We start from the raw sequence: 24,980 nt of genomic DNA on the forward strand, positions 1-24,980 counted from the left end.
GGCTATTCCATTCCGTTCTTCGTATTCAGTATTCCAAATCAATCAAAAATCCCTTCCAGATGTTCCACCCGCTCAAAGGGATCAAGCAGCGTTGGAAATTTCAAAGTTGCTTGCAAAAGGAGCGATTCAGCCAGTGCCAGCAGACCAGCAAGGATCCGGATTCTACTCCAAATTTTTGTTGCTACCAACGAAAGCAGGGGACTTGAGACCCATTTTGGATCGCAGTATCTTGAACAAGACGGTCAAGAAAACAAGATTTCGGATGGTCATGCTACAATCCATCCTACCCTATTGGGAAAGGAAAACTGGATGTGCTCTATAGACCTCCAGGATGCGTGCTATCATATAAAATGAACAGGCGCTCCAGGAGATTCCTCCGCTTCGCTGGGAACCAGTCACTTTCAATTCAGAGCCCTGCCCTTTGGTCTCACCACTGCCCCGGTGTTTACCAAATGCATGGCAATGGTAGCTTCTCACCTGAGGCGTCAAGGATTCCAGGTGTTTCCATATTTGGACGACTGGCTCCTCACAGCTCCTACCAAGCATCTTCTTCTAATGGCCAGAGACTACACCTTTCGCATTTGTCAAAAGTTAGGCATCTCAATAAATTGCGAAAAGTCTGTTTTGTCGCCTTGTCATGCTATTACCTTCATAGGCAAATCTAGACACAGTCAACATGTCTGCGAGACTAACAGACCAAAGAATAGCAGACATAACTGGTCTCCTTCTCTTCCACAGCAACAGAGTCAAAGCCAGATTAGTTCTGAAAGTACTGGGGATTATGGCGGCTGCTATCCCTCTACTATTAGCCAGATTCCACATGAGAATCCTTCAATGGATGCTCTTCACACAATGGTCGTACCAGCAACTTCCGATGTCCCACACCATTATGATTACGCAAGCATGCAAGAATCATCTTCTTTGGTGGATTTCTTCCCTTCAGCTCTTCCTGGGAAGACCCTTTGTTCCTTCCTCCGGTTGCTACTCTGACAATGGGCCTCCCTGATCGGGTGGGGGGGGGCATTATCAGGGCAGAACAGTCCAGGGCATATGGCAACCAGACGAATGCCACTTGCATATAAATGTTCTAGAGATGAGAGCAGTGCTTTTAGCGTTGCAAGCCCTTCAAGACTCTCTTCCCTTGGGAACGATAGCAATCCAGACGGACAATATGTCTGTAGTGTGGTATATCAACAAACAAGGCGGAACCAGGTCCTATCCCCTATGTCGAGAAGCACTCAGACTGTGGCAATGGGCGATTTCTTCTCAGCGGTTTCCAATCTAATCGCAGACAAGTTGAGCAGAGCTATCCTCATGCCTCACGAGTGGTCTCTGAAAGATTCTATTTTGGAGAAAATTTTTCTCAAGTGGGGTCAGCCTTGCTGCGACTTTTGCTACTCCCCAAAACAGCAAGTGCAGAGATTATTTCACCCTATTCCGTTACCAGGCCAGCCCAGCAGAGGCGCTCTAGTCCAAGTTTGGCCCGGGGACTTCTGTATGCATTTCCTCCTTCCCACTAATCTCTCAAGTGATACAGAAAGCTAAGGCCTCATTGATCCTCATTGCTCCTTACTCGCCTCGACAGGTTTGGTTCCCCTTTCTACATCAATTTCTGTTGGAGCAACCTTGGCATCTGGACCTAGTTCCAGATCTTTTGATCCATCAATCGGGTCAGTTACATGCCTCCCTCTCTGAACCTCACTGCTTGGTTCCTCCAATTCCAACCTTAGCCAGGCTTCCTCAAATATCTCACTCTGTTCGAGATATTTTGATAGCTCCATAAATCTTCCACTGGGAAGATTTATCTTAGTAAGTGGAAAGCGTTTACCTATTGGGCTCAAGGAAGGACATAGATCCTTTCACTGCTTCCATCCAGATAGTCCTTGATTTTCTAGCTGAACTCTTCCATGCAGGTTCATCTCCTCTACTCTTAAAGTTCAATTGGCAGCTATTTCTAACTTTCATGTGGGCATTTCAGATTCTGCCATCATGTCTCACAAGCTCAGACCTCCTATAAGAAATCCTCCTCCTTCTTGGGACCTTAATTTAGTTCTCACATCTTTGATTCTTCCCCTTTCGAACCTGCAGCTTCCTGTTCATTGAAATTGCTATCCTGGAAGACTCTCTTTCTGGTAGCTATTACTTCAGCTAGAAGGGTCTCAGAACTTCATGCACTCAGCAGTGACCACACGTATCTATTGTTTCATAAAGACAGGGTGTCCTTACGAACCAATCCATCCTTTTTACCTAAAGTAGCCTCTGCATCTAACCTAAATCAAACCATTGACCTCCCTGTGTTCTTTCCTAACTTTTCTAACAGGTCTGAACAAAAATTGCATTGGCTAGATGTTCATCATCAGTTAAGGTATTATTTGGATAGAACCAAACAGATCAGGAAAACTGACCAGTTGTTTGTCTCTTATGCAGAAGGCAGAAAGGGACTTTCAGTTTGGTATCACTCTCCAGATGGCTAACATCTCTGATTTCCTTTGTTTATGAAATTAGACACCAAAAGCTGCCTAACAAACCTAAGGCCCACTCCACCAGAGCTTTGGCTACTTCTATAGCCTTCCAAGACAGGCTGCCTATTGACACTCACACTTTCATTTCTCATTATAAGTTGGATTTAGCTTCTAGACATAGAGCTAACTTTGGTTCCACTGTTCTCAAGAGTCTGTTCCGATAGGCCACCAGAATGCGAGATGGACAACGTTGTCTTCTTCTCGCTTTTTCACCTCCTTCCCCTAGCCTGGACAGACCTAGAGGAGTTTGATTGTGACCTCTTTTCTACCACCTCTATTGTATATAGGTATATGCTATTCTGTGCATATATTCCTTTCATCAGGTTTTCAGGTCACCTTCTTTATAGAGGTGGGTTTTCCCTTTCAGTGGTTCTGGAGTTATTTTTGGCTGGGCCTAGCTTGCAAAAGATCTGAGGTAATAATACCGCCTATTTGTGGGGGATATAAGGGGGCCTCGAACCACCGAAACTTTTAGCTGAGCTTTTAGAGTGGAGTCGGAGAGGGCGGCCCGAACCCCATCCAGCAAGAAAGAAGGCGAGAAGAAGACAACTAACATGGAACATTATGGTAAGAACATAACTTCTATTTCCTGCCTCTCTACTTTACCCAGCTGGCTTCCAGAAGTCCCCTCATGGCGAGGTAGTTCCTGGAAGCCTTAGGGTACATGACTTCTTGCATCCTTCTAATTCCTCTAGCCATGCTTCACATGAGAAAACTTCAGTGGTATCTAAAGAACCTTTGGTGTCAGCACTCTTAGCCTCTAAAGACCTCTCCCCCTCTGATCCCCTGTATAAGGGCAGAGTTTCTCTGATGGTCAGGGGCCTGGTCCAGGAACAAGGGTCTTCCTTCATCCTCTGCTCTACCGAGCACACCATCACCACCAATGCCTCAGACATTGCTTGGGGACCTCACCTAGCAGGCAGTGCCCAGCACCTTCCCTTACACATAAACCAGAAGGAAGTGATGGCAGTACAGAAGGCTGTGACATCCTTCAAACCCCATTTCAGGCCAGGGGTTCTCCTTATCAAAACAGACACCACCAACACCACAGTAATGTAGTACATCAACAAACATACCCTCTGTGCAGGCTGGCCATGAACCTCTGGGTGACGGCCTACTCCATGTGATTACACTTAATAGCATAGTGCCTACCAGGAATCAACAACACCCTGGCAGACCACTTAAGCACATACTGGACCCCCACGAATGGCAGCTCCACAGAAAAATCTTTTTGCAATTGACCCAGGAGTCGTGAACTCTGGAGGTGGATCTCTTTGCTTCGCACCTCAACCACCAACTACAAAAATTCTGTACCAGGGAGTATCACCACCTAGCATGGCTGGGGCAGGTGTAGATACTTTCTTAGCCTTTTTTTTAGACCGAGGGAAGTCCTGAGATTCCCAGTGGAAATGTTCCCTGCAGGTGATGACTGCAACAGTGAATATTCTTGATAGGTTCATAGGTTCATAGGTTAGTACTAGGCTAACTGCCCTTGCGAGCCATTTTAAGCCTAGCCAGTTATCCCCTGTGAGATTCAAACCCTGTACCTTATGTTTGTAGGACAAACACCTTAACCATTAGGCCACCCTTCCATCTACATTTATGGTAAGTGTACACAACTGTACTTTTTTCACACCTAAGAGAACAAGACTCAAAAGAGCACAAATCACATATGGCTCCTGAAATGAAAGGAGCCAGTTAATGTAGTTTGGGCAGCTGGTGAGGATGACTTCAGGGTACCTCCCAGGGAAGGTTGTGTTAGCCACATCTCCCTAGAAGGAGGCCTCAAGGCAGAACCTTGACTGAAGAGATTGTGTGTTTCGGCTGGCATGGGAGCACCTAGGCATCTGACAGAGTGCAGTAGAGATCATTGCTGGGAATAGGGAAGTCTGCATTGCTTTGCTCAGCTTGCTACCATTTTGACCCTCACTGGGGTAGGTGGTTTAGAAAACAGGTGGATGAGCAGATTTACCTGCCAGAGAAGTAGTTAGAAACAAAACATCTATAAGGAAAACATTTATAAGCTGTATTATACATTGTCATCTGTCCATTGGTGAAGCTGTCTTTCTGTCCTTTGTGGATTCAATAAAGGTACAGATGTACATTCTGGTATGGGATGCACAGAAACTTCCACTTTTTCTTGAGTGTGTGTGTCTGTGTGTATGTGCAGCTTTTCTGTATTTATTGAAACAGCCGGTGTATGTGTGGGACTGTTTGCTTGTAAAGGGGGGGGGGTCAACATAAAGGGAAATGTATGTACCTTAAATCCTTAGAAAAGTATATTGTGAGCTGTTTATTGTTTGTAGATGCTGCAGATGTGGATATTCCTTCAGACTGGAAAGAGCACAGCAGTGTCACCCAAAGAGCAAATTACTTTTAATTTCTTATTGTTACCAAGAGCCACCATTTGTGGAAGCAGTGTGCTAGAAGGCAACCTAGAATTTTGTCCTTGCTGTATAGCTTTGTAGCTGATTATTTGGAACAGTAGTAACCTGTTTCTAAAGTTAGTTATGATTTGCAGTCTAAAGTCAACTTTAGAAATACTAAAGTACATCTTGAGACTGGTTAGCCCTGTAGCTAAAATTATTTAAAAGGAAGCACCATTTTTAGTTTAGTAGCAGGTAGTGCAACCTGTACAGTGACATTTTTTAATGAATCTGGCAATGACTGTTGTCTGTATGTTATCTGCTTCCTGGAAAAAATTGTTAGCTTTCCTCTCTGGTGCTAATGTTCACTTTAGATTCTCTGTAGAGTGTTTATACAGACTGGTGATGTACTGATGGAAATTCTGTACTTCTTTTACTGAGCATTTTTTAAATGGGTTTGCTAGCTATTTGACTCATGCTTTGTAACCTCATTCAGTAAGGATGTTAAATGTCTGCGTTTGTTAAGTATAGATTTTTATGGAACATAACCGTTTGTAGCAGTTTCTTGCCTTATGCAGGAGTTGTTATCTACTAAATCGAATTACTGCCACTGCAATATCAAATAAATGGTGGCCATTGGATTGTCTTGTCAGTTATATAAGATGAATGCATAGACATGCATAGTATTTTCCAGAGATGGCCCCATGGATTTTGTGCTGGCCTGAGAAAACAAACTGATTTCAGTAAAATACACATTTATGGATAAAGGAAATTGATGCAGGCACAGCATGTCGGGTATGTAAACTGCAAATATTAGGTTTACTGTACTCATGAAATTGGTTATAACGCCCCAGATTTTGAATACATCTCTTCAGTTTGACTTAGTTGCTAGACTTTCACAATTTTTTTTGCTTTTGTATATTTTCAGGATCATTGCCACTACAGAGGATACGTGGAGGGTTTCCCTGACTCTGTTGCTGCACTTAGTAACTGTGATGGGCTGAGGTAGGTGTAGTTTTAAGAAAACTAGTAACTTGAATGTGTATTCATTTAGACATATAAATACTAAAGCTGCTGTTGCCATCCATTATTTTGTTCAGATGCTTCATGGACTTGTTTGTAACACGTTTCCTGGCCTAGTGGTGTGGATGGTGCTGATACACTTATAGTTCATTAGTACCCGGATACCTTTCTTGCACTAATCTTTTAAGATCTCTTAGCATGGAAATGGCAGACGATTTGAGCATTGTGTCTGCCATTTTCCTCTTCATTCTAATGTTTACAGTCTCAGTATAGCATTATAGCAGAAAAGAATGAGACTTCTGATGCTAAAAAGAGTATGTGGATAAGACTGTAAAAAAATATTTTCTTGGTGAAGGAGACTAACGTTGTGGACAGCTTTCCAGTGATCATAGTGTGATTCACTGATACAGTCATTATATTAGTGAGCTCTGACACATTCTTGAGGTCTTTGTCTGACCAGGCAGTCAGAACTCAACCACCCTCCTCCATGCCATCTGATGTCACCTTTACAGTGGGCATCCCTGTGAATGTACTAAAAAGGCTAAAATACAACCTGCAATTTCCAATTCTTTCTTGCTTGTTGTATGAAGCATTTGAATACTTACTTGGGCTAAGCCACAACTCGGCGTGAAGCATTAGTTGGGTAAGCCACCCTATTGACATTTCCTTTTCCTGTATTTTCTTACAGAAGTGTATTTTTATGGTTCTCCTAAGTCGATTGGGTACAGATGTCCGTAAGCAACTGATGTCTGTTAAGGACAGATGCAATACGTGTGTATTATGCCTATACTTGGAGTATGCTGCAAGTGCTTGTGAGGTTTGCCAGGAATTTGGGCTGAAGATTTGTGCTGAAGACAAAAGCTGTCCAGGTGTACCTTAACAGAAAGAGACTTGTGGGCTTGTATCCAGAGTCTGTTATGTCCATGGATGGTAGCAATAGACACTGCCCCTCCAAGAGAAAGGAGTAATCAGGAGGAAGACATGGAATCTGATGACTCCACTGGGTCTTGGAAGCACTCAAGTCCCTGGGCTGAACATCTAGTTTGACAGAGGCTTCTTGTGATGCCCCTTGATAGGGTGACATGCCTACTGAGGAATGGATCAGGGCTTTTTCCATCTTTCACAAAAATCTTCAGCCTGATTCTGCAAAGCCATCTTGGTCTGGAGTCAGGACCTCAAAGAGGGAGATGGATAGGGAGTGTTCACCGGGGAAACACACTGTGCTAATTCTGAAGGTGATGGGAGAGGATCTGGACTATAAATCCCATATATTCTCATTGTTACCTTATGACGGAGGCCGTGAGAATACAGTGGCTTCTGAATGTCCACCAGAGGACCTGTCTGGGATACTGTCTGCCTCTCACTCTCAAGTGTGAACATTTCCAGTGGCTAAGAGAAGCTTCTGCTCCCCAGAAGAGAGCTGGTGAGACTGTGTTTTGGTCCACCTTAACCTGTTTGCATTCCTCCTATCTGAGAAACTTTCGTGGCCGTTATTGATGCAGGTGGCTTGGAACAAGATTCTAGTCTGCTGCCCCAAGAGCCCAGAATGGTTCTACAGAGTGCAAACTGCTGACATATTCCTCCATAACAGCATAACAGACATAGATAAGGGGTCCATGGAGTTGGTTATGGGAGCTAGACTGGTTCCAGGTTGTTACATACACCCTAATGGTGAGAAGAGGAGATTACTTGGTGTGTATGTCAAGAAAGTGTACATATGCAACTGGCTTTTACGGACCTTACATTCTTGGATAAAAAGCAGCTGCTGGCAGGTTGTGGGAGAGTGCAGCATGAGAACAGAAGGGCTGCTTTGATCCAGCAGATTCAGACCATCCTGTATTTAGATAAACATTTCATGCCATGGATGTGTAGGGATGCTACTATGGGTATCCATATATTTCCTTTCTCACTTAACCTTGGACCTCATTAAAATATGTACATGTGCATTTAAATGCCGTTTTATGCCATTCTTGTTAATTTGTCTAGGCTGAAAGCTAAAGGCTGGGCCTGTAATTAATCATTGTTTAATCAGTGTTCAACACTGGTAAACAAATGCAAATAAAGACATTAGAATATGCAAAATGTAAATTTTCTGGAATGTGTTGTCTATGTTGTTATCTCTAAAAATCACATCAAACATATTTTTATTCTTATTTTGCTCAGTATTCATTGTTAGTGTACTTTTTGTTTTGCATGTATATAAAATTATATACTTCTGTCCTGTTATTTTTCATGCTTGTTTTAAGCTTATCTTTGATTATAACTTTTAAGATGTCTCTAGTACTTTTTCTGTATTTCTGATGTACTGTGGACTGTAAATGAAATGTGTTCTTTTTGGATAAGGTCCACAACTCCAGTAATCAAAACTTAAATAAAAACAATAATAAGGTTTTTTTTTTTACTGAAGGAAGCAAAGGAAGACTGCCTCAAATTTGGAAGACATTTCAGAAAAAAATTCTGCAAGGAGACAGAAGAGGCAGGTGGGCCAAGCAGGGCTCTCCTGCTGCTAGGGGACAACTGTGACTATCACAGACTTCTCCTCTCCTCCCCAGAAAAAAACACCACAACCCTTTCCCCTTCATAACCTTCTGGACACTTGTAATGTGACAGGACGCAAACTGTCATCTTGCTTAAAGTAGTGGCTATAAAATTCTTCAGGCGGGTGGGTCTTAAACATCATTTCCAGAGGATACAAACAACAGTTTTTTTCCAAATCACAAAAAGGAAATTCCCAAGATACTGAGGGATCAAGTGCACCTAAAAAAAATAATAATAAATAAATAAGACATCTTGGAAGAACTGTTGTCTCAGAGAATTGTCGAAAGAGTTACAGTAGGTCATGTGGAGAAAGACATCTGTTCTACACTCATCCTAGTTCCTAGAAAAGACTACCATTGAAGATCCATTCTAGATTTCTCAAGACTAAACAAGTTTGTATAGGTATCAGAGTCTAAAATGTTGATTCTCCAGATTTGATCTTAAAGTATGCTTACCTGCATATTCCAGTGTTCAAAGATCACATGCAGTTTTTGAGGTATCTGACAAGGTTAATCTCATTTCTCGTTTACTTTCGTGTCCTTTAATTTAGTTATTGCACCAAGAGTATTTTCAAAATGCTGTGGCCTCAGTGATAGCACACTGCTGAGCCAAGAGCATCCACATTCATCCTCAGTTGGACAACTGCATACACCAAGCACAGTCCTTGCTGGACCTGAGGGTTGTTTAGATTGCATTTGCAGTGCCCAACCAGACTAAACTTTCCCCTAAGTCTTCAGAAGTCAGACTTGAGACCCAGCCACAGTGTCATCTTTCTGGGGACTCTCCTGAACATAACAGCATGCAAAGTCATCTTGTCATTACAAAAAGTGAAGACCTTTACACCCCTCTTCAAAACCATTGTAGCAAAGCATCACTGGAATGTCTGTCAGGTCCTCTGCATTATGAGTCATGTGGTCTCATTCATTCTCATTGTACCTCTCTCCAGGATTCACATGTAGAAACTGCAGTGATACCAGAATAATCTCTAGGACCAGCAAAACTAGCCCCTGGAGACTATCCCAGCTTTTTCCTTTTTCATAAGAGTTGCTATTTTTGACAGATCAGATGAATGCCAGTGACTTTTTACTATTAAAACATGTTACTACAAGCCAGGCTTTCACCACAGGTACATCAGATAAGGCCTGGGGAGCTCATACATTACAGCTGAGATTAATGAAAAATTGGTAGGCAGAGGAGTGCCAGCTGTAAATAAATTTGAATGAAATGTTTGCAGTTTGGCATGCACCCTGGCCATTCAGAGCAGATTGGAGACCAGGAACATGGAAAGTGCTTACAGACATTACCATCGTCATGTGGTACATTGACAGATAAGATGTACTCACTCCCACTTCTTATATGACCCTCTCCTCCTGGGGCCAGGTTCTGTTACAATTAACCAAGGAATCTGGTGGCCCCTTGCCCATTACTGCCTGCATTGTTTGGTGACCCATTCTCAGCATTTTATGCCTTCAGCTTCAGCTGTGCCTTCAGTGTCAGCAGTCTTAGCGTCACTACCTTTGATGCCAGTGGCCACCTTGTCTCTGATTGTCAGGGTTATGGCTTGAGGCCACTGTTAACACACACTCCTGCAGCATCACTAAGCCTTTGAGCTTTCAGTACTGAGGTCTCTTGATGTTGCTTATTGTGCGGTGTGGTGACAAGCTTGAGACAATGAAACCTTCAATCCCAGCCAGGTTTCAGGACTCATCTCTGATACTCAGATTGCACTCCATGGTGCAAGAGCATCCCTGCATTATGGCTACTGCCCCACCTTCAACAAATGATTAACAGCTGTGGAACCAGTGCTGAGAGAGGGTGCAACAAGGTCATGGTTTCTTTCAGAAAAGACACCTGCATAGAGTTAGGAATAATCATCAGAATAATGGGCCTCAAGATTTCCCATCTGCCTGGCATTCATAGCAAATCCCACCCCCATACTTGCTTGACTGTCCAGTCTGGAGGCAGTTGGAAGATGCTTGTCTGAACACCTTCTGTATGGATAGCTATTGTGCAGAACACATAGATAAGGATGATCATGTCCAGAGGCAGTACGATTCCATTCCATGCCTCCTACAAACCTGCATTCCCTTCTGTTGCATGATGTCTTATTCCATCAAAAGAAAATGGCAGATAAAAAGGTAAATATCCTCATTCAAGGAAGAAGGATCCACAGAAGGTCCATTGTGGATATTATTTGAGTTTGTTTTTTGTTTCTGAAGAAAAAAAGGAACTAAGACCCATTTTAGCACTACACAATCAAAATGAGTCTGGTACCTAAGCATATGCTGTAGATAGTCTTTGTGTAAACAATTTTGTCTCGCTTAACATAGAGACTAGACATGATTCTATCCAGGTAACCTGAACTACTAGAATCAACATAGATTACAATGAAAAAAAAATATGCAAACTGGATCCAAACAATGTACTGGGAGGAGACAGAATTAGTAATAATGACCTCAGAACACATATCTTTTATTTACTAGGCTGTATAAATATGGGGAGATTCTCAAGACTGGAGACATGCTCTTATTAAACCTGTCTTTAAGGTAAATGGGAGTAGGCCAACCCTAGAGTTATACAGACCCTTAAGTCTGCTTTCATGTTGTGGAAAAATAATGGAGAAGGTAATATTGGATACGTTTTAAAATTGGGAAAGGCTGGGACTTGAAACCATATATCAGCATTCATATGTTGAAAATATGTGTATTACCACCTGTAGCATGATGTTCTTTAATAATATAACAGCTATGAAAGAAAAATTGTACCCTGATGTAATTTATATAGATTTAACTTCATCATTTGACAGGGTCATACGCAAAACATTGCTCAATGAATTAGAACAACTAGGTATTGTTTCACTGTTGATAAGATGGATTGCTGCATGGCTTACAGAAAAGACATGGCAAATATCATACAGCAATTGGACAGATGAAATTCTTGATTACAGTCAGGGTGTCCCACAAGACTCTGCCCTAGGCCTGTAGTTGTTTAGATAGGTCTGAAAGCTACAATCTTTATCATATAAGGTGTTTTATGTAGATGACCTGAAATTGGGTAAACTTGATTACATATATTACTGATAGGGCATGCCTGCAAAAGAACTTGACTAAATTGACCATTTGGTCACAGGAAAATAAAATGCTGATAAATACATCAAAAATTAAGCGCATGAGATTTGTGAGACATAAATTGAAATGTAAATACTTAATGCAGCACACAGTGATTGAAACTGTAGATTCATTTAAGGACCTGGGTATATGGGTAGATCTAGCTTTGAGTTTTTCTAATCATATCAACTTATTGGTTAATGATAGTTGCAGAGCTGTTGGTTGCATAAAAATATTTATAAAGTCTAGGAAATCAGAAATGATAAAGTTATCGTTTGTCAATTACATTAGACCCAACCTTGAGTATGGAATAACAATATGGAAACCTTATAAGAAAACAAGCATGAGTAAACTGGAAAGAGTGCAGCGGAAATATCCCAAGGGCATCCATGGAATTGAAAATTTGTTATGAAATACTAAAATATCTGAACTTGTACAGTGTCTCTTACAGATATTTAAGAGGAGATCTTATTCAGTTATATAGAACATTTAAAGACAACTACCTCTGGGAATGTTTGTGGTCATCAAAATACCTATGTAGAAGATTCTGTAGGAATGAGAAATGCATTAATTGGTTCTTTGAGAGAACAGCTGATGCATGGAATAGATTACCAAATTACATTAAAGCAAGCACCAGTTCAGATATTTTAAGAACAGCCTTGACACTTATTATGGGAACAACTGTTTTGGTTTATTGACAAGCTAGAAGGCCATTAATGCCTGTGTTTGAAATATTTGTATGTATACTTTCTAAGGCTCCAAGATGCTTATTTTAACTTTAGAATAGCCAAGGATTAATGAAGGCTTTTACAGTTCTGTGTAAGAGCCAGTCATGAATAGATCAAGGCTCTTCCATTTAGTTTTACCACAATCCCCAAGTTGCTCAATAAAGTCTGTGGCCATAGTAGTGGCTTACCAGAAGCTGGGAGCCATACTAATGCCAGAAAGTCTAGTGAAAGCACAGGACTCTATTGCATGTGTTCCAGTCACTAGGTGTAACAGTGAGCACTATGAAGTTGCTTTGAAGTCAGGTTATGCAAGGTGGCAATCTAGACAGATGGAATTGCACTGTACATTTACCAGAGAACTGCACCTGCTGAGAAGATGTGAATTCTGTTCTTCAGTTGTCATATTCACAAGAGAGTGGAGCCTTTTAGAAATTTTCAGATTTAGAGCATGTTTTTGAGGAATTAAATTACACTTTACTTACCGTGGGGAGAATATTAATTACATATTAGAAGAAAGTGGTTGCACAACACAAAAAAAAAGAAGAAGAGAAAGAGATCAAGTCTATGGTCATGGTGTGTGTGGTGCATCACACCTGATTACCTTTACTTACAGTACACTCACCACTTGCAGGCTAGAAATAAAACCTTTATTTATAAAAAGTTTATGAATTGTAAGGATATTATATATATAATATATAGCAATTTGTAATGTACCTCATTTTATTTTGGAGTGAGAGAAAAACTCAAGAATTTCACGAACATCTACATGATGTAAGGATAAAAAATGAAAAAAAAATGATGAAAAAACACTCTATGAAATGTGTCAATTCAGGTTATCAATTTTTTCTTGGAAGTTGTGCCCACTAATCTGAGGCTAATCTGAGGGGGAGACTTTGGGAGACTACAGAGAACTTGCTTTGGCTGCTGTTAGGATGCAAGCAAAAATAAAGGGTTAAATGACAGGGTGTCCCTAGCACCAGTGAGTGTTGAAAGTTGAAAGGCAAAAACTCTATTAAATTTTTTTTTATTTAAATATTTTTTTTTTTTTTTTTTTATTTTTTGTTGGTTTATGTATTTTGTTTATTGTTATTTTTATTTTATTAATACGTCTTATTAAAAACATAAATTAAAACATAATAATTTTTTTGTGCATTCAAAATATATATGTACCATTGTATATAATGCATTAGATGTGTCACCAGATTAACTTGTATGCTAGTATAACTATTTTATAGAATTTAATGTGTTTTGATAAGATTTTAATCAAATTTAATGTGTTTTGATGTTTACAGTTGTATAGTTTTAAAACATAGGAAGTTCATCTTATTCCATTCATTTTAAATATGTTTTAAAAGTTTTGACCTGTATATTTAACTTTTATAAGCAAATTTTAAATTGTTTACTAAGATGATTCAATTACCTTTAAACTTTGATTGTGGTGATTATTAGTGATTCATGATAAGTTGATGTGATGGTTGTTAAATAAAAAAAAGGATTTCTGATTTTGAATATTAAACTGATGAAGTTCAAGTTCAAGGGCAGCGGCCTGTGAACACTGTTTTTTCCTCTCACGTGCCTGTGAAAAACGTTTTTTCCTCACTCTCCTGTTTGGATTTATTTGTACCTGATTATGGGTGGACGGTTTTGTTTTATTAGTTTTTTTTTCTATTTATTTTTTGTTTTCAATACTGACTCAGTTATGAATCAGAGAATGAAGCCTGATGATGGCCACTATTTTCTTTGGTACTCGTACAGGGTTGCATATGAGATACTTAAGTGGGCCTTCAAATCCGAATGGTGCCAGATTTCAGATACTCCTCCTCTCACATCTGAATTTCCAGGCTTGCAAAGCACATCATCATTGGTGGAAGGATTGTACCCAGCTTATCTCTGGATATGGTCTTTCATCTCCCTATGCCCACTTTGACCTTCACCATGGACATCAAATCTTTGGTTTGGGGGATGTTATCAGGGCAGGACAGTCCAAAACAACTTCATTGTATGCAATTATTTAGTTAGATATTGCTGGTATAATTTTTGTCATAGAAGATGATTTAAGTTCCTTTGAATTCTTTGCTACTGACTGTGTAATTGTTTTCCTTTGCAATATTTTATCCATTTAAAGCTGAATATGGATTCCTTAAATGAGTATGCAATCGAACAAATAGAACATATTTAGGAAATGATGCATCCGTTTTCTGCAAAGAATATTCAACCCCTATGAAGCATGATGATACCCCTGGGAACTAGAAGTACTCAGCAATCTGAGGATCCGGTTTGTTTAGAAGGAAAAAAAAAGAAAGAAAAGAAGAAGTTCTCAACAAATAAGGAAGAAAAAGAAACTGACTAATGACTGTAAAGGAAAGAGAACACGTAATAAAAAAGATTCTGCTTTGTTATGTAACACACTGGTGACAGGGAATGAAGATATCTGTCTATCAGAAAACCTTCAGCCTACAGAAAAAGACATCACCTCTCCAATGGAAAAGGTAGAAAAAAAGAGGCAAGGGGCAGGTGAAAAGGAAGAAATCAAAACTGAACATGGAAGGATTGAAGAACATTACTGTAAGAAAAAAAGAGAAAGACAGAAATTGACTACATGGCTCAAGCTGTTGATTTACGATGGCAGCTGGATGAGAAATTAATATGCAATGAAAACAGTGGAATTAATAAGACTAATGGTGATGAAGATCTATCCTTCGTAACAATTGATAGAGCAGAAATTACTGCATTAGAAGCTGAAGATTCTTCAGAGATGGTCAGCAAAGGCATTCTTATAATTGGAGATTCAGTTATTAGAGGAACTGATACTTGTATTTGCAGAGATGAAAATGAACATCGAGTAGTGTTATGCTTGCCAGGAGCAAAAATAGAAGACGTGAAACAAGCCTTGGAATGCCTTAATGCAAGGAAGTATGGATCTGTTTTTATTCATATTGGTACAAATGATGTCATCAACAAAGATTCTCTGACTGTTAGTAGGGAATTGACAGCCCTCCTAGATAGTATAGCTTGTACTGGTGTTAGGACATATTTTTCACAAATCACCTATAGAAAGGATAGTCAGGTCACTGTGAATGAAAAGATTTTTTAGATAAACACCTTCATGGAAAAAATGTGCTGTTTTAAAAAATGGAAATGTGTAGAGCATCCAAGTCTTCTTTTGGGCACGTGTTCAAACAGGACGGTGTACATTTCTAGATCAGGGAAGAGATTTTTTGCAGCAGATATTTTGCAATATTTGACAAACACTAGCCAGGATTTTTGCCAGGTCAAAAATGTAGCAGTTCGCAGATAGCAACATTTGATGCATTTCTGATGGTTGTTAATGCTAGAAGCATTAATACTAAAGTTTTTTTTATTAGAAAATTTGCTACGTTCCCACAAGATGGATGTTATTGTTTGGAAACATGGTTAAAGAACAATGACTGGAAACCAATTCTGACTGGGTATAAATATTTTACTGTAACAGACATTCTAACAAAAAATCAGGTGGAGGTGTTATGATAAGGATTAAAGATAGCTATGAGATCTGTGATTATTACATGTTCAGTGATAACACCAATACTATAGACTGTGTAACTGTGACAATAAAGACAACCCTGGAATATGTAGCAATTGTTGGAGTGTATAGACCACCAAAGTCAAGTGCAGATCACCTAGAGGAATTCATACATTTCTTACATGAAACACAGGAGGGAAGGATAATATTAGCTGGGGACTTAATTACTAGAAACAGACTGGAATAATATTGATTCAACAACTTTAGAAAATAAATTATTCACAGAGTATATTCAGGAATAACAAATGCTTCAAATTGTAAAAAAAAAAAAAACTACCAGTGGATGGAATATACTAGATATTTTTTGTGTTCCCAAAGAAATTACTGTAACTTCAAGTCAAGGATTACCACCATTGATGTGCAGTGATCATGGGGTTAAGGTTAATTTGTTGCTAGATAATTCTGCCAAACTGAAATCTAAGCCAATGTACAGAAGGTTAATTACAGATTATAGGGAAGCAAAACAGTTACTATATAAAACTAACTGGAGTGAGGTGTTCAGTGGAAAAACTGCAGATGGAATGTGATAAGTTTTGAAAGAAAAATTGAGTGCAAAAAGTCAAAACAATGTTTAACATCAATATCTCGGCACACAACATCAGGAGGTATATTTCCATAAGAACAAGATACCTGATTAAGGTGAGAGACAAAAAAATGTAAGAAGTGGAAGAGAGGTCGAACTACAACTTTGAAAACTGAAATAAACAAGCTGGGCAAGCAGATTAAGCATAGTGTTAGACACGATCAAGAAAAATTTGAAGAAATTTTATATAAAGATATTGAGCATAATAGGAAACCTTTTTATAGATCCATAAGATGTGGAAGGAGTAAAGATACATAAATTGATAAACTGTGTGCAGATTCTAAAATGTATTCTCATTCACAACAGATTATAGATATATTTGCAAACTCTTACATTAAACAGTCTGGCTCCACAAAAGGGGTGGTAAGTTGTCCTAGTGACATCCAGATAACCCCAGATACTAGAATCAAATTAGATTATATTGAAAAAGAACTGTGCAAACTGGATCCAAACAAAGCACAGGGAGGAGACTGAGTAAGTAACAATGACCTGAGAACATTTCAGCAAGAACTAGTACTGTCATTATATCTGTTATTCACTAGGTCATATAAATATGGGGAGATTCCTCAAGATTGGAGACATGCACTTATTAAACCTGTCTTTAAGGGAAAGGGGAGTAGGACAAACCCAGAATCATATAGACCCTTAAGTCTAATTTCATGTTGTGAAAAAATAATGGAGAAGGTAATACTGGATAAGTTATTGTCAGAACTGGATAGGCTGGGACTTGAAAACCATATATCAGCATGCATATGTTGAAAATAGATCTATTACCACCTGTAGCATGATGTTCTATAACAATATAATAGCTATGAATGAAAGATTGTGCTGTGATGTGATTTATATAGCTTTAACTTCAGCATTTGATGGGGTCATACACAAAACACTGATCAGTCATACACAAAACACTGATCAATAAATTAGTACAACTAGGTATTGATGTTCTGTTGATAAGATGGATAGCTGCATGCATTACAAATAGGACATGGCAAGCATCACACACCAACTGGACATGTGAAATCCTTTGTTCAGTCAAGGTGTCTCACAGGGCTCTGTCCTAGGCCCTTGCTTTAGATTGTATCTTTCAGACCTTACCTTTTCATCTGAGGTGTTCTACAGTCTGTATGCTGACAACCTGAAATTGCGTAAACTGATTACAAGTGTTACAGTTAAGGCATGTATGCAAAATAATTTGACCATTTGGGCACAGGAGAATAATCTGTTGATAAATACAGCAAAAACTAAGCATATGAGATTTGGGAGACATAAACTGAAAGGTGAATATATAATACAGCACACAGTGATTGAAACTGTAGACTCATTTAAGGACCTGGGTATATGGGTAGATTCAGCTATGAGTTTTTCTAATCGCATCAACCAATTGGCTAATGATAGTTATAGAACTATAGGTTGTATAAAAAGATTTATAAAGTCAAGGAAATCAAACATAATGAAGTCATTGTTTGTTAGTTACATTAGACCCAAGCATGAGTATGGAATAGCAATATGGAAACCCCATAGGAAAACAAGCATGAATAAACTGGAAAGAGTACAGCAGAAATATACCAAGGGCATCCATGGATGTGAAAATCTAAGTTATTATGAAAGACTAAAATATCTGAACTTGTACAGTCTCTCTTACAGATATTTAAGAGGAGATCTTATTAAGGTATATAGGGCATTTAGGGACAACTACATTTGGGAATGTTTGGGGTTATCAAAAAGTACTAAAGAATCATCAGATGACCTATGTAGAAGATTCTATAGGAATGAGAAGTGTACTAATTGGTTCTTTGACAGAGTAGCTGATGCTTGGAACAGACTACCAAACTACATTAAAGCAAGTACTAGTTTAGATATTTTTAAGAACAGCCTCGGCATTTATTATGGGAACAACTGTTTTGGTATATTGGCAAGCTAGAAGGACATTAATGCCCATGCTTGAAACATTTGTATGTATGTATGTAGGTAAAAGATGTGGTCGCAAGCACAGACAATTTTTCTGTTCAGTGTGTTAAAGAAAAGCACAGTTCTTACCTTACAGATGTTATACCTGTCTTACACAGAATGCCTTAGCCATTCACACAGACATAATTGCTAAAGACTGGTGCATTAGGAAGCATTGAGGAACTCGGTCCTTCCCACTCTGTAGAGAGACTCTCTAGGTGCTTTCTGATCGCAATGTACATTTCTCTGACAGACAAGCAGGCTCATTTGTTGTCTTCCGATGCCTCGTGAGTAGTTTATAAACTTGTCTGCAGCTGGATGTTGTAGTCTAGAACAGATTACTGTCTTCCCCCTTCTACTGAGTACCAAGTTCATCCAGAAAGTGAAGACCCAACACTTCCAAGATCATTATTCGTAGTTTTCTTTTGATCTTGGTAAGTCTGGTTCCTCCTTGTTTGGAGAAGCCTGTCTGTCTGAGAGTCTTGAGAATCCTTTTCAGTTGCCCATCCAGAAGGCCTCCTTGGGCCTTCATTCTCTCAAACTAACTGATTGGGTTCTCCATTTCTAGTATGGCCATGGATGTTGCTTACATTTCCCCGGGTAGTCCATATCCTTACTTCTGCCTGAAGACCCAACACAAGGAAAGCTTATAAAGTGAAGTGGCATGGAGTTAGTGTATGGGCTACCACCAAAAGCTAGGATACCTTTTTAGTTCATGTTCTGGATATTTTAGATTATTTATCCTATATACGTTACTCTGGCTACATGAGACTTCCACTAAGATTTTTATAACACTTGTTTGGCTTCACTAAAGGTATACAAAGCCTTAGAGGTATTTTTTATCGGACCCTCACTTGAGAGTCTTTTGTTTCTATGGAACCTGAGAGTATTGTACTACAGAAATTAACCTTGTCTGTATTTACACCATCATCTTCAGCAGAATTAACAATATTGTTGTGGAAAGCACTTCTGCAATTGGTAGTCATATTGATCAGGAGAGTATCAGAACTTTATGCTTAGTGCATTGATTCCCCATATTTCACTTTTCATAAGAAAAGAAAATTGCTACAAATTAAACCCTATTTTTATGTTGAAAGTGGTCTGTGAGGTTAAATAGACAAACTGACCCCTTTTTATGTCAAAAGTGGGCACAGAAGTAAATGTGATGCAGTCTTTTTTCTTCAGTTTGCCAACAAAGAGGAATACCTTCTGGACTGACTAAATGTTTACAGTCATCTGAGAATCAATTTACCTAAACCAACTTCTTTCAGAAAGGACTATCAGATTTGTTTCTTTCACATAAAATGGGTTAGGACAGAGTTTCTAAACAGTCTCTAGCAAGGCAGCTCACTGAAATTGTTAAATTATCCCATGACATGTATGGTAAACCGCTACTGGGGTGTCAAAAAGGTCATCCTGCCAGAGCCATGGCTACCTCCAAAACTTTATTTGCAAATGTTTCTGTATGTTTCTATAACTAATAGCTGTGCAGCTGCAAACTGGTTTTCTCTGCATTCTTTTGCAAGAAACTACAAGTTGGTGTCCAAGAAATCATCTTGCTTTGGGGCCACCATTTTTTGTCGGATCTTATCCTAACTACCAATGAAGTTGCACTTGGGTCTCAGTCCTAGAGATTGAAGAATGGAGTGGATCATCATAATTACAAATGCTTGTACTCCCCATAATAATATAGTTAGATGATCTGAGTCCATCCTCTCCCCCATGCTACTGTTCACTTCCTTTGGTAAGAGGTAAATCTTGGAGAAAGGATATTTACAAAGGCAAACAGAACAATGCTGAACCTTTTGAGCTATGCACTTAGAAGTCTGAGAAAGCAGGTGAGGAGCATTATGGCAGATGTATAGCTGGTTCAACCAGTGTCCTGGGCAGGCACTATAAGCAAGCACCCCACCTCCTCAGTTCTTCAAGTGAAAAGCAAAAAAAAAAAAAAAGCACTTTACTGTAATAAGCTGATTGCTACGTTGTACCCGGGCCTCCGCTGAAAATGGACCTACGTCCAGTCGGACACTCCCGGTCAACAAATATAAATAAATAAAAAGTGATTGGCTTATTGCAGTTAGATCTGTGCCCCCCCCCCCCCCCAGCTCTTCCATTGAAGGTCCAAAAAGAAAAAGACATTCCTTCTACTGGTCTACCAACCGCACCACACACACCCTCTTGCCTGCCCCAGCCATTCATGTCCCATTTCTGTGCCTTGCCCCAAAGCCTTCAAAATATTTAAGTAAAAAAAAAAAATATATATAAAAAAAAACTTTTAAACTGTAGCAAACTGTTTGTTACAAATGTAGCAAACAGTTGCTATAGTTTATACCCTGCCTGCATGGAGCACTACAACACTCATTTTTCAGTTAACAAAAACAAATTTCTTCTTTTTAAACTGTAGCAAACTGCTTGCTATAAATATATGAATTAGTCATGCTTGCATGAAGTGCCACAGCACTCAGGTTGTAGTTTAAAATTATTTTTTTTTCTTTAACTGTTGCAAACTGCTTGCTACAGTTTATGCCACATACAGAGCACTACAGTGCTCAGGTTTGATTGCAATAGCCTGTATTAAAGTATTGTGAGTTTGGAATTGGCTGATCACATCCCTCCCCAACACTCTGCCCAGTGCAGGTGCCCTTCTTGTCCCACCCTAGCTACACTACTGCATTGTGGGAGGATGGGTGGAACTGGTCTGTGAAAGTCTCATTATAGCTATCACTTAAACCTGTGGTACAAGACCTAGAGTTGGAAGATGGATTCAAAATTTCAAGATTTATAGGTTTGTAGGTGTGTACTAGGCTAATGGCCCTGGAGCCTTTACAAGCCTATCCCATAGGATTATCCTGGCATCGTGCCACCCGACCTTAGTTCCTAGTGCCTCTGTCGAGTAGAGCCGCTCTAGTGATCCCCGGGGTGAATTTTCTATTTCTCATCCACTCATCAAGATCTGTCTTGAAGAGGGCCTGTGAGGTGCTCTGTTTGACATGTAAGGGAAGTCTGTTCCATAGCATGGGCAGTCCCTGGATTATGAACCTGTCCCTCCAGCTTGTTCTGTTGATTGTGGTATTGAGGTTGAGGTCTCTGGAGCATGTGGTGCTGAGGAATTGGGATTTCTTTAGATGTAGCATTTCTAACAGAGCTGGATCAGACATGGATTTGTAAGTCAAGCGACAGAGAACAGTTGCAATTTTTTTACTCTGTCCATATAGGACAAGTGTTTAATGCCTAGGATCCACTTTGTGAGGTACTTTTGTGGCCTCTCCAGTTGTTGCAGGTGTGTAGTGAGGTACATGCCAAATGGGGCATTGTACTCAATGATTGGCCTAATGAGGGAAGAGTAGAGGGAGACAATGACCTCTTTCTTCCTGGATGCAAAACCCTTAGTAATGAGATGTGTCACATAGAATGACTTTCTGACCACAGTGGCAATGTGGTGGTCAAAAGAGAGGTTGCTGTCAACCTGTGTTCCCAGATCTCTCATAACTCCTTCTGTGTTCAGTGGAATACCATCGATGTGGTAATTCATGGGAACCAGGTTTTTCCTAAAGGGGATGAAGACACATTTTTTTCGCAATGAGTTTAAGACCATGGTTCTGGCACCAGTCATTGGTCTCAGTGAGGCCTTTCTGTAGGATGTCAGCATCACTTAGGGAATTAATAATAGCTCCCAACTTGCAATCATCCGCTGACTTTGTCAGCCAGAGTCCCTTCATGTTGGCCTGGACTTCAGAAAGTAGTTACCAAACAGGAGAGGACCCAGGACCGAACCCTGTGGGACTCCACTCACGACAGGTCGGCAGTCTGACTTGGAGTCGGCTACTTTCACATCTATCTGTGAGGCAGATGTTCATCGTGTTACCCTGCTGCAGTCATCACACTTGGGTTATCCTGTCGTCAGGCGGTCCCACAGTCGGACGGAATTCCAAAGTCTTGGTCCAGCGTCGGTTGCTGTTGCTTCTTCCCTGACGTCAGTGCGTCAGGGGTATATAAGAGGCATCCGACGCCATTTTTTTCAGTTTTTCTTGTCACGCGGTGCCCGAAGCAGAAGCAGTTTGCAAGTGCCGGTCGGCCGACACCTGAGATTTTCGAATCAAATTTCAGTCCGAAGTCTTCAAAGCTAAGTACCCCATTGGGGAACCTTTTCTTGCCTTAGTCTGATGTCAGAAAAAGTTAACATTTGCATTTCTTGTGGGAAGCAAATACCTCATAAGGTCTTTCATTCTTATTGTATACCTTGCCTAGGCCCAGACCACAACGTCACTGGTTGTCGGTTGTGCTAGGTTCAATAAGCGAACTATAAAGCGACGCTTTGATTTCACACGACACTACTTCGGTAGGAAATTTAATTACAATATGCCGTCGGAGCAACTGACTGACTACCGGCATGCATAAAAAATGCAAAGATAAAGACAGGCAGCCTAGATCCAAGCCAGACTCCGAGGCCTCGGCTGGACTGGTCGCCAGTTCTCCGGTTCTCAGTGAGGTGCCTACACAGCACCTGGCGACCGCAGAATTGGAACCCCAGACCGCTTCGGATTCCCAAGCAGAGAGTCCTAGACCGACGCAGACATTTTCTCTAGGCCCTACTGACAACATTGCAGAAGGAGAAGAAGCCGGTGCTGTGGAAACACCTTCGGTTACAGAAGGTGTCTTCAGACCGACTACTCTCACCATAAAATCTTATGCTAAGCTTAAGACTCCTCTAAACCCAAAAATGACTGCACATCAGTTTCCAGTTCAAGGCCCCATGCCTAAGAAACAGATGCTTAAAATGGCTGAAGATTTGATTTCTTTAATCAGGGGTTCCCAACCCCCCCAGACAAAAGGCCTAGACAAGAGGATGATTATGCCTCCTCTGATCAAGTGTCTATTTTCTCAGGCTCCTCTGAGGAACAGGATTACTCCTTTCCCCCTTATGAAGATTCTGATGCTGAAGATTCCAATCCCTCAGCTTCTCCCCCTGAAGACTGTTCCTTTGGGGAAACTTTACATACCATGAGGGAACATTTCCACTGGGAAGGTCAGGACTACTCCGACTCAAAGAAAAGGCTCCCAGAGTTTCTTTTACTCCCCCAGCACAGACCACTTGCTATCCCTCCAGTTTTAGACATTGTGGATGATGTTTACTTAGAATCTAGTCTAAATCCAGATTCTCTGCCTCCTGCCGCAGCCAAACCAGATAGATATTAGAGTGCCTGACACTCACAAATTCCTTTACAAAAGCCCTGTTGCTGACCCAGAGACAGTCTCCCAGAGTCCCAAAGGGGCTAAGGCTTCTATGGCTAAAAATCCTGTACCCTCTGAAAGGGACTCCAGAGCACTAGATAGGTGGGGGAAGAAGGTTTACACCTCAGCTACTCTAGCTATGAGAGCACTAAATTGTCAATTTCACATGCTGAAATACCAGCAATTCCTAATGTCTCAAGTAAAACAAAAGATGAGCATGCACCCTCAACAGTCTGAATTCAAGGAAATGCAGGATATGTTGCATGCAGCTGAACAGGTGGGCAAACATACTTTACAATGTGGATTTGATTCCTTGGAAGCTTCCTGTAGAGCAGCTGTTACTGGGTCTGTTATACGTAGGCATGCTTGGTTAAAGGAACAAACTCTGCCTGATCATGTTAAAGCAAAGTTACTAGATGCACCCTTACAGCAGGATGTCTTATTTGAGGTTAAAGCAGAAGAGGTTTTAAAGAAAATGGAGGATAAGGCAAAATCTATGCAGACGGTCAAAGATTTCTTACAGGTACAACCCCCACGCTTCAGCAGAAATTGGCAAACAAAAAATTGGTCCTTTCCAGCTTCTGACAGACCACAGAGGGGTAAATACAGACGACCAAGGGACAGAGGACAAGCACAAATCCCTTACAAACCTCGCCAATGGGGCACTGCAACACAGAAGGGAGGAGAAGACAGGTCCCAAACTACTAGAAGACAAACACAATGACTTAAACTTCAAACTGCCAAGCAAAACTCTCTTGGCATTTCCCTTGGGAGGAAAATTAGCATTTTTTACAGACAACTGGCGCATTGTCACAAAGGACAAATGAGTCCTAGACATTGTCTCACAAGGATACAGATTCCATTTCCACACCTTGCCAAGGATAAAAGGAATGCCAAACCTGCCACAAAATCAATGGGCAGAGGCACAAAAACAAATTACAGCTCTCATGGACATGAGAGCTATTCAACTGGTACCTACACAGGAGCAAAGCCAAGGATTTTACTCAAGACTCTTTCTAGTCCCCAGAAAGGACAATGCTTGGAGACCCATTCTGGACCTTTCAATTCTTAACACCTTCTTGCAAGTACCCAAATTCAAGATACTAACACTACAGCAGCTTCTTCCCATGTTGGGCAAGAAAGCTTGGCTAGTAACGTTGGACCTCAAGGAGGCATACCTGCATGTCCCTATCAGACAAAATTGCAGAAGATACCTCCGTTTCATTGCAGGTTCATCCCATTACCAATTCTCTGCACTAACCTTTGGCTTATCTACTGCGCCCAGGGTCTTCACAAAATGCCTGGCACCAGTAATTGCATACTGCAGACAAAGAGGAATTCAAATATACCCATACCTGGACGACTGCCTCAT

At 40.4% G+C, this 24,980-nt stretch overlaps 1 protein-coding gene across 1 annotated transcript in view; it reads left to right on the forward strand.

The window, feature by feature from the left end:
* Positions 1-24,980, forward strand: part of ADAM9 (ADAM metallopeptidase domain 9) — a gene marked incomplete in the record, with an annotated part of 1,887,510 nt that overhangs the window by 535,930 nt on the left and 1,326,600 nt on the right. Inside the window, 1 exon segment of the mRNA XM_044084336.1 lies at positions 5,817-5,893. Coding sequence (XP_043940271.1) covers positions 5,817-5,893 — 77 coding nt within the window.

The sequence above is a fragment of the Protopterus annectens genome, chromosome 9.part0, assembly GCF_019279795.1.
Source record: "Protopterus annectens isolate FY-2018-M chromosome 9.part0, PAN1.0, whole genome shotgun sequence".
In the NCBI taxonomy this organism is placed as follows: domain Eukaryota; kingdom Metazoa; phylum Chordata; order Ceratodontiformes; family Protopteridae; genus Protopterus; species Protopterus annectens.